Here is a 15424-nt window from a genome sequence, read left to right as displayed (position 1 = left end):
CTTGATCAACACACACAAAATACTGGAGGGACTCAGCGGGCCAGTCAGCATCTATGGAAAAGAGTACAGTCGACATCTTGGGCAGAAATCTTTAGTCAGGACTGGAGAAAAAAAAGCTGAGGAGTACATTTAAAAGTTGGGGGGAGGGGAGAGAGAAGCTCAAAGTGATAGGTGAAACCTTAAGGTGGAAGGATGAAATAAAGAGCTGGGAAGTTGATTGTTGAAAGAGACAGAGGGCCATTGAAGAAAGAAGAAGGGGAAGGATCGCCGGAGGGAGGTGATGGGTGGGAAAGGAGATAAAGTGAGAGAGGGTAAAGGGGATGGGAAATGCTGAAGGAGATGGAGGGTGGGGGGCATTACCAGATGTTTGAGAAATCGATGTTCGTGCCATCAGGTTGGAGGTTACCCAAACAGAATATAAGGTGTTCCTCCAACATAATTGTGGCCTCATCATGACAGTGGAGGCGGCCATGGATACACAGATCGGAATGGGTATGGGAAGTGGAATTGAAGTGGGTGGCCACTGGGAGATCTGCACTCCATCTCCCTCTCGTTCCCCTTCTCCCATCCCCTCCCAGTTTATTGCTTCCTCTCTCCTTCCCCACCCATACACCTTCTCCCACATCTGGTCTCACCTATCACTTGCCAATTTGTACTTGTTCCCCTTATTCTGGCTGCTGCTCTTTTAGTCTTGATGAAGGGTCTCAGCCCAAAACATCAACTGTTTATTCCCCTCCATAGGTCCTGCCCAACTTGCTGAGTTCCTCTAGTATTTGCCATTCCCAGTTCCTCCGTCTCCACTGCATCTGCTCCCAGGGTGAGGCTTTCCATTCCAGGACATCTTAAATGTCCTCTTTCTTCAAGGATTGTGGTTTCCCTTCTGCCGTCATCAATGATGCCCTCACCCACATCTCCATTTCCCCCACTTCGGCCCTCACCCCGTCCTCCCATCACAACAGGGACAGAGTTCCCCTTGTCCTCACCTACCACCCCACCAGCCTCCGGATCCAGCATATTATCCTCTGCAACTTCCGCCACCTTCAACAGGACCCCACCACTAAGCACATCTTTCCCTCTCCAGCCCTCTCCTCTTTCCACAGGGATCGTTCCCTCCGTGACTCCCTGGTCCACACATCCCTCCCCATGGATCTCCCACCCGGCACTTATCCCTGTAAGCTTAAGTGCTACACCTGTCCCTACACCACCTCTCTTGCCACCATTCAGGGCCCCAAACAGTCCTTCCAGGTGAGGCAACACTTCACTTGTGAGTCTGTTGGGGTCATCTATTGCATCCGGTGCTCCCGGTGCAGCCTCCTCTACGTCGATGAAACCTAATGCAGATTGAGGGACTGCTCTGTCCACTCTGTCGGCCACAACAAAAAGGATCTCCTGGTTGCCACCCACTTCAACTCTGCTTCACATTCCCATTCAGATACGTCCAAACATGGCCTCCTCTACTGCCATGATGAGGCTAAACTCAGGTTGGAGGAGCAACACCTCATATACCGTCTAGGTAATGTCCAGCCCCTTGGTATGAACATAGAATTCTCCAACTTCTGGTGATTTCCTCCCCCTCCCTTCCCCAATTTCACTCTGCCCCCTCCCCCAGCTGCCTACTACCTCCCTCATGGTTCTGCCTCCTTCTACTACCCATTGTGTTTTCTCCTATTCCTTCTTCACCTTTCCTGCCTATCACCTCCCTGCTTCCCCTCCCCCACCCCTTTATCTTTCCCCTTACTGGTTTTTCAACTGAACCTACCAGCCTTCTCCTTCCCACCCTCTACCAGCCTTCTCCTTCCCACCCTCCCCCCACCTTCCTTATAGGGCCTCTGCCCCTTCCCTCTACAGTCCTGACAAAGAGTTCTGGCCCAAAACGTTGACTGATCATTTCCAGAGATGCTGCCCGACCTACTGAGTTCCTCCCGTGTGTTGTGCGTGTTCCCCAGCATCTGCAGATTATTTTGTTTCCTCTAGTATTTTGTGTGTGTTTTCCAGCATCTGCAGAATCTCTTATGCTTTTCTCACTAGGTCATCGTTACTGAGACTAATTGTTCCTCCAAATCCAAATTAACTCAATCTGCCACCATGGTAATTTAACACTTTTGTTATCACTATGCCAACTTCTTTCTTTTATAAAGTGGAGGGTGGGTTGTTGCAGTGTACTTATTTAAACATTAGCTATTTGAAGGGTGAACGGCTTTAAGGCTGCTGCCTTCTTAAGTACAAGGTCATGTGATCAACTTAGACTAAGAACGATTATATGCAGGGGCTTGCCAAACCAGTCTGGAGAGTTCCTTGTTTTACAATAATGTTGCTGGGCTCCTGTTTCAGTTTGCTACCCACATGGTTACACAAAGAAAGCAGACAGCACAAGTATGAACTTACTAAATGCCAGATCAGGCTTGAGGTTTCCACATTGCCATCTACTCCTGTTTATTATGCTCTGGTCTATCTAATTTATAAAGGAATTAACTCTTTGTATAAGAAAACTAGGTAAACTGACATGGCAAGGTCTAATTTTAAAATGTAGAATAGTTTCTATTTGAATACCTTCATGTGAAGCAATGGGAGATCAGAGTTTTTCATATTTACCAACCATTTCCAATTCAAAGATAGGTTCTGAATAAGCACGAAGGTGTATTTATCTTTCTGTTGTTCCGGGTTCTTATGAAAGGCTTTCAACCTGAAATATTAGCTGTTTCTCTTTTCGCAACAATTGCATGACCTGCTGCATATTTCTAGCATTTCCTGTTTTTCTGATTCCCAGCATCTGTAGTTTTTCATTTTGCAGTTACCTCTAAGGGCTATTAACTTTGTGTTATTTTGTCATGAGATGCAAGCTTCCTGCAAGAAGTAATGTGCAGGAAATCATGAATGTGGGGACATAATTAATTTATTAAAAAGCTAATGATATGACTGCAAGTAATACTTCCCCCACACCAGGAACTCTATAGTCAGGTGAACCTTGCACTTTCACCTTAATTTTAGAAATGTTCCCCAAAGAACTGTTCTGTACAAAGTGTAATTGAAATAGAATTCTACTGTAGAAGATATTCACAGCATTGTTTATGAGATGTCTCACACACTTTCTTCCTTTCAGAGAGTACAGTTGTTCCAAAGCACGTGGCTTTTTCTGTGGGCCTGACCAGAAAACCATTTATTGGCAATTCAGGGGTTATACGATTCGATAAAGTTTTAGTTAATGATGGACATCACTATGATACAAATACAGGTAACTGTTCAATCATCTTTGTTTTTTTCTTTACCTGTCTACCTCCTTTTATTTATTAAGTGCAGGTAGTATCCATTTTCCACTTTAAACCTACCAAAAAAAAATTGTGCAATGTGGTTAGATTTTGCAGACTGACTTGTGCCAGCCATCCCATTCATTTTGACACAAATCAAATGAAGTTTAGTTGTCATTCAAAACATACATGGATACAGCCAAATTAGACGGTGTTCCTCTGAGGCCAGGGTGGAAAATCATATACACATATTCAAAATAATGAGAAAGGCAAAAAAGAACATGGTCATGTAAGAAAACACATTTTTGGTCCAAGACCCAGAGTGACAAGACCTATAAATTGATGGTACCTGGCAGTCCAGCCTGTAATTCCACTGCTCCAACACTGAAAGGCAGATCTGACAGGAGAGGCCACCCCTAACTGTGCCTGGAGGCCATGCTACAACAAAAGCCCTGGGCTTGAGGTCTAGTTGCCACTACAACAGAAGTGACACTGCTGCCTTACCATCAAATAAGGGAAACAGGCCTGCAGCACTCAATGTCCAACAGGGTCTTGAGATTCCAAAAGACAGTCACTCAGGGTTTCACTGCATGCCACCTTTGTGCCAACTCAAAGACACCAACTACTGTGCCTCTGGGTAGCAGGCAGCAACATGGTCCGTACCCAGGTCAGCTCTTCTGAACCTTATCCAGTTTTTTCTGTGGCTCGATGGCCCAACTCGAATCCCTTGCCTGACCTGAATCCCTCAGCCCAACTCGACACGAATCGCTTGGACTGATTGGACTCTCTTGGTCCAATGGGCCGACTCACCTTTTCCGAACTGCTGGCCGGCTCTTACGACACCCCAGCCACCTACACCAAACAATGAGTAGCTCCCAGATGTGGTGCACCTGTTGTATAAGTAGCTATTGGAGTCAAGAATAGTCCTACTATGAACAAAAACACATTTAGAAAAGATAAAGCACCTTTGGTTGGCTCCTGAGCGTATATGCACCACCATCTAACAGGAGCTTCACAAACACTGCAAACAAAGAATGTTAAGAAAAATTATTTTTGTCCCACTTATTAATAATGTAAATTGTTCGGCTTTTTTCTAAAACTGGTTCACCTCGTTAACCAATGTGCATAATCTAAAGACTTAAAAGCTCTGGAAAGCAAGGTGCAGATTTCATGTACAAAACACCAACAGGCTAGAAATTTTGATAATCTCTGAAATAAAAGGGTTCTTAAAAGCCCTAATAACCATGCAACTGATTTTCCATTGTCCAGATACACCAAGAAATCAGTACTTTCGCTGCCTTTAAAACAATCTTTTTTGAATGTTGGAATGATGTACAAAACCATATGAAACTTTTATACAAGAACACATTTGTGTCTAGCAGAATTGAGATGGAAATTGAAGAATATTTAAATAAATGCTGGATACTTAAGTCAGTGAAAGAAACACATCGTCAATAATTTTGTATTGATTACATTCCTTAGCTGGAGGGGACAAAGAAGGAAGTGGGGTGGAGACTATGCGTGAGTTGGAAGATCACATAGTAATACTGGGTGAAAATGGCATTAAATAGGTAGCAAAAGATAGGTCTTGGAGCTCACATAGATGAGAGGAATCTGAAATTACAAACTAATGCTGGTAAAAGGCATATCAGAGATGTCCAATTCAGTGATTTGCAGGTATAATGCTCTTGATCATGGGTTATTCGAATTACCTTTTACTTTATTCCAGGTATATTTACAGCGCCTTTTGAGGGACAATACCTGATCACTGCAGTCCTTGCTCCTCAGAGGAATGAACACATTGAAGCAATCCTCTCTGTTTCTAATCAAAGTGTCATGCAGATGGACACTTCTGGCTATCAGATTGAACTGTTGGAATCTCAAAGACCCTTTGTGAGAAGAGAGATTTGTGGAGGAGTTGGGACCTTCACCCTTATTCTGAATCTTAAAGTTGGAGATGAAGTGAGTGTTATTGTGATTGATGGTAAACTGGTCAACACAGACGAAATGTATTCAGCTTTCAGTGGAACTTTGCTATATGAAACATCCCCTCAGAGCTAGCTACCTTGAAAGCACAGGCCATACAAACTCTAAAAACACACAATGACTTGGCGTGTGTGAAAAGGATGTGGATATTCCTGAATTTGACAGTAAAAAAAAATACTATTTTATAAAATGTCAATTCAATGTTAAGGGCTAAATCCACAAAGTTAGAATTCTGGATAAGCTTCTGGTTTATGTTTTTTATTATTGGATACTCTTAAATAACCTTTTCAATAATAGGATTATGATCACATTCCATTACACTAACTAAAAAAAATTCCAGTGGAGAGTTAAAGATCAACTTTTAAATATTTTTACTTGTTGACAAAGTTTACCAGAATGTCAAAGGTCCTGGATTCCAAGCTCAGTCAGCTGAGAAAAGGTCATTATTGTTTTACATATTTAATAATGAGCAAACTATATACATGTGATAGCAACAATATTGCCTTTTAAATATTTTGGCGTAGGTATTTTCAGTCATATTAAATGTCTTGTTTTAATTTAACAAACATGGATTTTCCCCTCACTGCAGTTGAATCAAGTGAAAATAGCCCATAATTTTTGCAAACCTACCCTTAAATTTTAACTAAGGTAGCATTAAATCTAATATTTGAATGGTATCACAAATCTACCAATGACAATTTTCTAATGAACAGTTCTCTTGGGAGTAATTTGATTGGAGCGATTAAAATAAAATTGCATTAATGGCTGCAAAGATTTAAGGTAATAATTTACAAAGTTAAACAAGCTGTGCTTTATTATATGCAAGCTTTGTGCTAATGGACACAGTAGTTTATTATACTTGGAATAAGTCAGTTCAAAGCAGCTTGGGTGCATAGCAACAAAATCAAAACCTCGTCAAGATCCAAAATGTTATGGTACATTGCACATTTAACAAGAGTGTATGAAACAAAATTTACATGTTTCTGCATATTGCAAGCAAGAATATGACTCGTGCTTTTTGCTAAAATGCTGAGACAACATTGCTTTTTTTTGGGGAGGAGGATGATGATGATGATAGAAAAAAGAGAGCTATTTCCTTGTTTTGGCATTTGCTTTGTTTTTAACAAAATATAAAATTTCCAGGAGGATAACCAAAGCCATTAGGCAAAATCTTTGAACAGTGCAAGTAAAATGAACAGTCAAAGGTGGGAAAATATGGTTGATGGAATGCAATTCAGAATTAACCAATCACAATATAAACCGCCTTGAACTCGGGTCACAACTCAGACTATAAGCCATCGCCAGCTTCATAATACTTGCTATAAATAAATTAACATTTTTCTTACAAGTTTACAATAAGAATATAATTGTCTTTTGGAAAAAGATGAATATTAATTCATACAATTAGATAATTATCTAGCATTGTAACACTTAACCATTTTTTTTCTAAATAAGCCAGAGTATTTAATTCAGAGGACACTTGAAAATTAATGCAACTTAAAACTTAATAGCTAATGCCATTTTCATGCTTTTATACACTGTTGGAACTACATAATTTTAATTTCAGACAATGCATTTAAGAATTTATAAAAATTCATTCACCATTTCAATTTGGGATGATCTATTTTTATGGCAACCTTTAAATACGATTTTTCACTTAAGTATTCAGAAGAAACTGTGGCAAGGTCTGAATGAATCACGTCCTTCCCACTACTGCTATTTAGCAGTATCATATTTTATTGTTCCAATATTGGATACTTTGATAGAGTAGGTTTTTTACCATATTATGAATATCTCACTTTAATGTTCAAGTTAGACCTCCACTTTAAAAAAGGGGGGGGGGGGGAACTGCAGATGCTGCAATTCTGAAAAAAAAACTGCCAGAGTACTCAAGTCTGACACTGTCTTGGAGAACCTTTGCTCTAGAGGAGTTGTTTTGACCAGTTGAGTATTTCCAGCCCTTTTTAAAATAATTTTGTATGATCAATCAATTCTTCCAGTTTTAGAAAAGATGAAGCTTTAAGCCCAGGGAAATCTACATTAATGTTGCCCTATGAGTTAACCTAGTATAACTAATTTTAAGAAATCAATTGTTAATTTTTATTTGCAATTATTAAAAACATTGAAGCACATTTGCTAATAAAAACAATGTATGATTACTGTAAGATGGGTGGATGATAGCAGGTGTGGACACAGAGCACATATGGAAACAAGCCCCCTCCCCACCTCCAAAAATGGAAACAACATTGGGAGAAGTATTTTGCACTTGGAATGAAGCTGAATTTCTGACATGTCTTATCAAGAGAATGATCTGGTCTCAAGTATTGTCACCAGTGAGGATAGATTACTGTTTTATTAATGTTGTTTATCCTTTTCACCATTATAGACTGATTAACACTTTTTGTAAAATATACAATTTTATTTTTACCATTGTGCCTATACTTCATCGGTATTAAAATAACTGAATTAATACACAATGATATATGTAATTTTCATGGGTGAATAATATTTACCTCTCTACTACTTCATCTAAATTATACTGTTGATCATTCTATTTGATGCAACAGGCTTTCTTTTTGCTCTAATGTTTATATTTCTGTTATATTTGTTAGGTTAATACATTACTGCTTATGTGTGCATTAAAAGCCTTGCCAATATTCTCCCTGGAAGATTGAGATTTTGGAAAAATGTATTACCAAAATATTTTGGTTAAGCTTCCCAACCCCAACATTGTAATACAAATGAGCAAGGGACCCGTGCTACTCGATATAAACGCTCAGTTTCAAACTACTATGAAACAAAACTACCTTCTCAAATTATCTGGTGATTGTCTCATTTTCTGCTACCTGAATAGTCCAGATCACACAGAAATAAGGTTTCTTATGTTATTTATTCCATGGCTCTGTATTTAATGTCTCAGCAAGATGTTATACATGTGTACAATGCTACACATTCTGCTGTATAATACTGACACATTTTCTAATACAATCACTGAAATTCTAGCTGTACGTTGCAACTGTGCTCTGGTTATCAATGATCATACAAAAACAAAATCAACATTTCAATTCCTTAGATTCTTGCTATTGTGCAAATATCATTTATGCTCAGAAACATAACATTGAATATCAACATAATTTCTGTATAGCTTTTACATTAAGACATGCTAATTTACTAGCCTCATCAGAATGCACAGATGTGAAAAAATTCTGTAAACCAATTACCAGGATTATAACTGATTACAAAAAGGCTCCCTAAAATTTCTATAGGATAGGTGATTAAAATAAAATTCAAAATTTCTTGCCCTTTGAAAAAAAAATGGAAATATTTCTGGCACGAATAAAGTGAAGAACAGTTGCTCTATGAAATATGATTATTAGATATTTATCTTTCACTATATTCAATTTAAGAACTGTAAAGATTATCTTTCCATGTGTTTTCATAACACTAATCTATATCTTTCACAGAAAGAATCTCTTGTACTGTGAAATGCCTCAATGTAAAACATTTTTTCTACTCTGGCAAACATTTTATCAATTGAAGGCATTCATGAGAGATAGATAATGTATATGGCAACTGGTTATAAAATACATAAAACTTACAGGTAGTCTGTCTACACACACAGTCAATGGCTAGTAAATGTCAGGTTGCACACAGACTTTTTCATCCATTTGAATGTTCAGGAATCACTTATATCTGATTTATAGTATGAAAGTGCAATTTTTTATCATTGAAAACAAATACAAAATTGGCATTCATTTACACCACAGGTGAAGCAGCACCAAATAACATGAGGTTTTGCAACATGATTCTGATTGTTGCTACAAAATGTAACTGGACATTGTTAAATTCCAATGGATTGATCCCATTTTCTTGGTATTAAAAATAGTCATTTTCAATATATTGCATAATTTCTAATCTAAACCAAGCTGTTTAGTTAAAAAGTTACTTGAAGTAGCAACTGGAAGGATGAGAGTAAAGTACTAACAGTATGTGCAATGCTCATGACTAAAATCATGGTTTTCCTTCTGCTGCAACCAACTGGTCAAATGAACACTTGGCTATATTCCTGAGAATAGTGCTGGTATTAACATGCTTCTACAACAGTTGAATCAGTACGTAAAAAAAAAATTCTTATCAGATTTGTTGTACAGTACTAGGAGTTTCTTTGACAGAAGTTGGATGAATGCCAATACCTATTTAAGTTCTTCCATACTGATACTTGGCAGTACATCTCGCCAATAGTTGAAGTAGCTGTATTCTGGATAAATAAAAGCAGAACACTGTTCTTGACTGAGCAAAGGGAAGACATGTTCAACAAGCTCACTCAATCTGATATACCTAAAAAGGAAAGAGAAGGTTGAAATTAGATATTTTTTCTTGAAAACAATGTTAAAAGTATATTTAAAAGAAAACAGTTCGGTTCTTAAAAACACCCCTCTGAGATAGATTGGCTGTAAAATAAAATGTGTGCACTGAAATTATTGGTGATCAGTACAAGTTTACTTATTAACCATAAACATTGAATAAAACGTCCTGAAGAAGGGCTTCAACCTGAAACGTCAACTGTTTGTTCATTTCTATGGATGCTGCTTGATCTGTCGAGTTCTTCCAGCATTTTATGTATGTTGCATTGAATAAAGAAGCAATATTTTTTTAAGTATGGAATTTATGTCCCAAAATCCTTCATCCCAGCACCACTTCCAATTTTCTCATACATTTTGTTGGACCAAAGAGCAGCATCTCTTAATGTGTGTCTGTGTTACCTTAACCAAGTCCTTATCCATGTACAAGCCAACAGTTTCTTAAACCTGTTTTTTCATAGAAAGAATTGAATGAAGATACTACAGACCAAGCGTTACCCTCATTTAACACTTTCTCCAGCAAGGATTACAGAATCATTATCAATGTTAATCATCACTGATCTGTAACATCAAGTTCTGAAGTCATTAACCTGCAAAGTTAACTCTGCTTCACAGACTTGACCTGACATGCTGATAATTTTCAGCAATGTTTTTATTATTGACCATAAATTTCTCAATTTAGGGGCAATAGAGTAGCAGGGTTTAGCTCCCTCAGCAGTGACCAAGCACTAAATTTGTTATCTTGCCAATTTGTTTCTATGGTTCAACAGGAAGTATTGCAACACACAAATGATGTGTTGCAGGCCAGGAAGGTTTGCTAACCTAAACAATATTTTAATGCAAGGTGGCTGACAGGCTAGACAGATGAACTCAGTGCGTGGGACTGGGATATTATCAAAGTACATGTACGTCACCATATACAACCCTGAGATTCATTTTCTTGTGAGCACATGCAATAACCTCATTGAATAATAACCATAACAGAAACAATGAAAGACTGCACCAACTTGGGTGTTCAAACAAGTCTACTAAAGACAAACTCTGCAAATACAAAAATAAAGAAATAATAATAAATAGAATCAGACAGATCTCTACCCAGATTGGGCAGTGCTCTGGTCAGCATCTGTTCTCCACTTTAGGGGCAGCTGAAACTAAAACTTGGCTGTAGGTATAAAAACCAACATCCTCAAGCTTTAGAAACAGCAGTGATAAAGCCGCTGCCTGGGGAAAACGCCAGGGCATGCCAGGAGCTAGCGCTGGGCATGACAGCAAGTAAATCACGAGTGGTGCACCGCTGAATAGGCAGGCAGGAAACCGGGAAAAGGTACCGCCAGCACTCAAAGTAGCCCATCAAGATCACAGCCTGCGACTCTGCAAGTGTTGCTCACGGGAGCAGACCACTTACAACTGAGCCCACTCAAGCAGTTAAGAGAAGAAAGACGCGCATAAAATGGTCATTAGAAGTAAACACATTCATAAATACATTTATATTACCGAGTAATGGAACTTAAGACTAATATGACAGGATACAGGGAAAACTTCAACAGTTACACAGTAATATCTAAGTAAATCTTCAGGAAGCCACAACACTAAACACTACTAGAATAGTCTAAAAGTTCCTAGCAATTGACAAATGAGTGTGCTTGGCTTTTACCAGTTTGAGCTGAGAAAAAAATAAATAATAAATAGAGAAAATGGGATGAATAGTCCTTGGAAATGAGTCCATAGACTGTGGGAATAGTTCAGTGACAGGGCAAGGGAAGTTATCCCTTCGATTCAAGAGCCTGATGGTTGAGGGGTAGTAATTGTTCCTGAATCCGGTGCTGAGTCCTGAGGCTACTATACGTTCTTCCCGATTGCAGTAGCAATTTTTGTGCTTGTCCCTGATGGTGGGAATCCCTGATGATGGACACTGCATTTCCTGTGACAGCATTTCATGTAGATGTGGTCAATGGTGGGGAGGGCTTTACCCGTGATACACCTACTGATTTTTGAAGGATTTTTCTTTCAAGGGCGTTGGTGTACCAGGCTGTGATACAACAATCAATATGCTCTGCACTACACAAATATAGAAGTTGGTCAAGGTCTTAGATATCATGCCGAATCTTCACAAACTCGCAATGTAGAGGGGTTGCTGTGCTTTCTTTGTAATGGCACTTGCATGCTGGACCCAGGACAGATCCTCTCAAGTGAAAGCACAGAGGAACTTAAAGTTGCTTCCCCTTCCACCTCCGATGAGGACTGGCTCATGGAACTCTAGTTCCCCTCTCTTGAAGTCGATAATAAGCTCTTTAATCCTGCTGACATTGAGAAACAGGTTGTTGTTATGGCCTCACTCGACCAGATTTTCAATCTCCCTCCCATATACTGATACATCACCACCCCAATTCTATCCTGTTTGATCCTGTGCAGCTTTCTGAAAAGGGCATCTGTAGTTAAAGAACAGAGGGGGAAAAAAGGAACTGCTAGGACCAGTATGAATACTTACGAAGATTTATTACCCTTGGTTTGCTCCTGTATTAATTCACCTTTGGGATTAACTGTAAAGATTCTGTAGTCTGGGACGCCTACTTGCTTGTAAGCACAAACATCCTAAAAAAGGACATAAAATGTTAAATTTTGTAATCTCTTCCATCCCCCTTCCCCACTATTTCTACTGAAATCTCAAGTTATCAAATCACTTATATTACAAGACTGAGGCTAAAATGTATTTTAATTTTGTTTGTGAAAGTTTCGAGTTCTTATTTTCCAACTGTAGAATATTCACTGCGCTATTTTCAATGTAAAGGATCAAAGTACTGGTGGCAACTTACATTGGACCGGTTCCCAAAAGCAGCATAGAAAGGCTCGTTGCAAACATTGAACAGGTTTTTGATGTCATTCAAACATTCTATTTTAAATTTTTCAGGTTTCTTCTCTATTACCTCTCTGCAAATAAATGGGTACAATGTCAGACATAAAATTGGTTAGAGAATTATTACTGTTGTGGCATATCTAGCAACATAGCAGTAAAGGCTGATGTTTTGCTCATGCCCAAGACCATTTCCTCTTTTTTTGTGGATTGTGGCCTGGGATCCAATTAGTTATCTGTCATGGATTACTGGTCAGTGCAATTAATCCATGATTTATATAGTTAATTACACCTCAAGGAAAATAATTGTCAGAGGGCTTGAATAATTAATCTTTTTGTTTCTTTGGTTACCAGCCCTTTTGGAAAATATTTCTATGAAATACTTACAGGAAATGCGACTTTTTAAAACTAAAAGTACTAAGAAATTTTAAATTTAAGCAATAACATGTATACTGTAAAGTTACAAACAAACTTACGAAGTGTGTCCTGAACATATGCTGGTAGAAGTCTGCACATAATCTAGCAACCTCCTTTTTGATTATCTCAAGCAACACATTGCAGACACAGTGAGAGATTCAACTATCCAATAACTAAACCACGTTTCTCCCCTCAAGACCATAAGATATAGGAGCAGAAGCAGGCCATTCGGCCCAATGAGTCTGCTCCACCATTCAATCATGGGCTGATCCAATTCTTCCAGTCATCCCCACTCTCCTGCTTTCACCCCATACCCTTTGATGCCCTGGCTAAACAAGAACCTATCTCTGCTTTCAATACACCCAATGACTTGGCCTCCACAGCGGCTCGTGGCAACAAATTCCACAGATTTACCACCCTCTAACTAAAGCAATTTCTCCACATCTCTGTTCTAAATGGACGTCCTTCAATCCTGAAGTCGTCCCCTCTTGTCCTAGAATCCTCTACCATGGGAAATAACTTTGCCATATCTAATCTGTTCAGGTCTTTAAACATTCAGAATGTTTCTAATGAGATTTCCCCCCTCATTCTCCTGAACTCCAGGGAATACAGCCCAAGAGCTGCCAGACATTTCTCATAACCCTTTCATTCCTGGAATCATTCTTGTGAACCTTCTCTGAACCTTCTCCAATATCAGTAACTCCTTTCTAAAATAAGGAGCCCAAAATTGCACCCAATACTCCAAGTGTTGTCTCACAAGTGCCCTATAGAGCCTCAACATCACAACCCTGCTCTTATATTCTATACCTCTAGAAATGAATGCCAATATTGCATTTGCTTTCTTCACAACCGACTCAACCTGGAGGTTAACCTTTAGGGTATCGTGCACAAGGACTCCCAAGTCCCATTGCATCTCTGTATTTTGAATTCTCTCCCCATCTAAATAATAGTCTGCCCGTTTATTTCTTCCACCAAAGTGCATGACCGTACACTTTCCAACATTGTATTTCATTTGCCACTTCTTTGCTCAATCCCCTAACCTACCTAAGTCTCTCTGCAGGTTCTCTGTTTCCTCAACACTACCCGCTCCTCTACCTATCTTTGTATCATCGGCAAATTTAGCCATAAATCCATTAATCGTGTAGTCCAAATCATTGACATACGTCGTAAAAAGCAGCAGTCCCAACACCAACCCCTGTGGAACTCCACTGGTAATCGGCAGCCAGCCAGAATAGGACCCCTTTATTCCCACTCTCTGTTTTCTACCAGCCAATGCTCCACCCATGCTAGTAACTTCCCTGTGATTCCATGGGCTCTTATCTTGCTAAGCAGCCTCATGTGCATCGCCTTGTCAAAGGCCTTCTGAAAATCCAAGTACAGCACGTCTACTGTATCTCCTTTGTCTCCCCTGCTTGTAATTTCCTCAAAGAATTGCAGTATGTTTCTCAGGCAGGATTTTCCTTTCAGGAAACCATGCTGGCTTTGGCCTATCTTGTCATGTGCCTCTGGGTACTCCATCGTCGCATACCTAACAACTGACAAGTGATCTTTGAAGTGCATGTGTGTTTTGGAATCCAAGAAGGGCTTGTCAATAACAATATCAGAATGCTTGCCATTAGCCATAAGCGCTCTTTCCTCCAGCAGGCCAATACATCAACTGGTAAAACATTTCTGGCTAAAGTAATATTTTGTACTTTTATCCATTTAAACCTCAATGACGGAACATAGAAAATCACAGCACAATACAGGCCTTCAGCCCACAATGTTGTGCCGGACTTTAAACCTACTCCAGGACCATCCCGACTCTTCCCATGCATATAGCTCTTCATTTTTTTTCATCTACATGCCTATTTAAGTGTCCCTTACATAACCCCATTGTCTTTTCCTCTACCACCATCCTTGGCAGTGCATTCCATGCATCCACCTGTGTGTAAAAGAACTTAACTCTGACATCCCCCCTATACTTTCCTCCAAAGATCTTAAATTAATGGCCCTTCGCATTAGCCATTTCTGCCCTGGGAAGAACTTTGGCTGTCCACAAGATCTAGGTCTCTCCTCATAGACTGGGCACAAATCAAGATTCAATTCATCTACCAAACCTTCTAGATTTGGCAGATAAGGCCACTTATCTACAGAAACAACTTGATATGAAACTCATTTAGGGATTTTTAAGTGGTAAGAAAATTTTTGGGCAGGTTGGATGACTACAAAATCTCAAAAGAAAATAATAATGGTAGTTCAAATCTAAAAAAAAAAGTGCATCAGTGAAATATACTTGTGGAATCAGTAAAATAAAACTTACGTTAAGGAATTAGCAAAACATTTTCAAATTCCTTACTGATTGCAGATCCTGCAACTTACCGATGAAGTGCTGAAAAGAGACTGCTGGGCGCCAGCAATAGAGGCCCTCTGGGAAGGATTGTTCCTTTGTCGTTAACCCAATGCAAATACCCTCTTGTCATGTCTGCCATGCCAATGGCACGTGCTGAACAGTATAGAAACTTGTAACCATTCCTTTAACAAAGAACAGTAAACAATGTTATTGGTGTATTGTCTGGGGACAT

At 39.2% G+C, this 15424-nt stretch overlaps 2 protein-coding genes across 7 annotated transcripts in view; one reads left to right on the top strand and one right to left on the bottom strand.

Moving 5' to 3' along the window:
* emilin2b (elastin microfibril interfacer 2b) overlaps positions 1 to 5321 on the top strand; it is an 88424-nt gene extending 83103 nt beyond the window's left edge. For both annotated transcript variants that reach the window (XM_063062458.1, XM_063062449.1), the window contains exons 6-7: positions 3101 to 3232; positions 4975 to 5321. In XM_063062458.1, the coding sequence (XP_062918528.1) occupies positions 3101 to 3232; positions 4975 to 5306 (464 nt within the window). In that variant the 3' untranslated portion in view covers positions 5307 to 5321. The remainder of the gene's footprint in view (positions 1 to 3100; positions 3233 to 4974) is intronic.
* Positions 5322 to 5343: 22 nt separating this feature from the next.
* Positions 5344 to 15424, bottom strand: part of lpin2 (lipin 2) — a 207011-nt gene continuing 196930 nt past the window's right edge. For all 5 annotated transcript variants that reach the window (XM_063062490.1, XM_063062481.1, XM_063062499.1 and 2 more), the window contains exons 17-20: positions 15222 to 15374; positions 12406 to 12520; positions 12081 to 12184; positions 5344 to 9569 (exon numbers count right to left, since the gene is read on the bottom strand). In XM_063062490.1, the coding sequence (XP_062918560.1) occupies positions 9425 to 9569; positions 12081 to 12184; positions 12406 to 12520; positions 15222 to 15374 (517 nt within the window). In that variant the 3' untranslated portion in view covers positions 5344 to 9424. The remainder of the gene's footprint in view (positions 9570 to 12080; positions 12185 to 12405; positions 12521 to 15221; positions 15375 to 15424) is intronic.

Source organism: Mobula hypostoma, chromosome 1 (assembly GCF_963921235.1).
Source record: "Mobula hypostoma chromosome 1, sMobHyp1.1, whole genome shotgun sequence".
Taxonomy (NCBI): Eukaryota; Metazoa; Chordata; class Chondrichthyes; order Myliobatiformes; family Myliobatidae; genus Mobula; species Mobula hypostoma.
The sequence above is the reverse complement of the archived record's forward strand: the minus strand, read 5'-3'. Positions and strand labels throughout refer to the sequence as shown.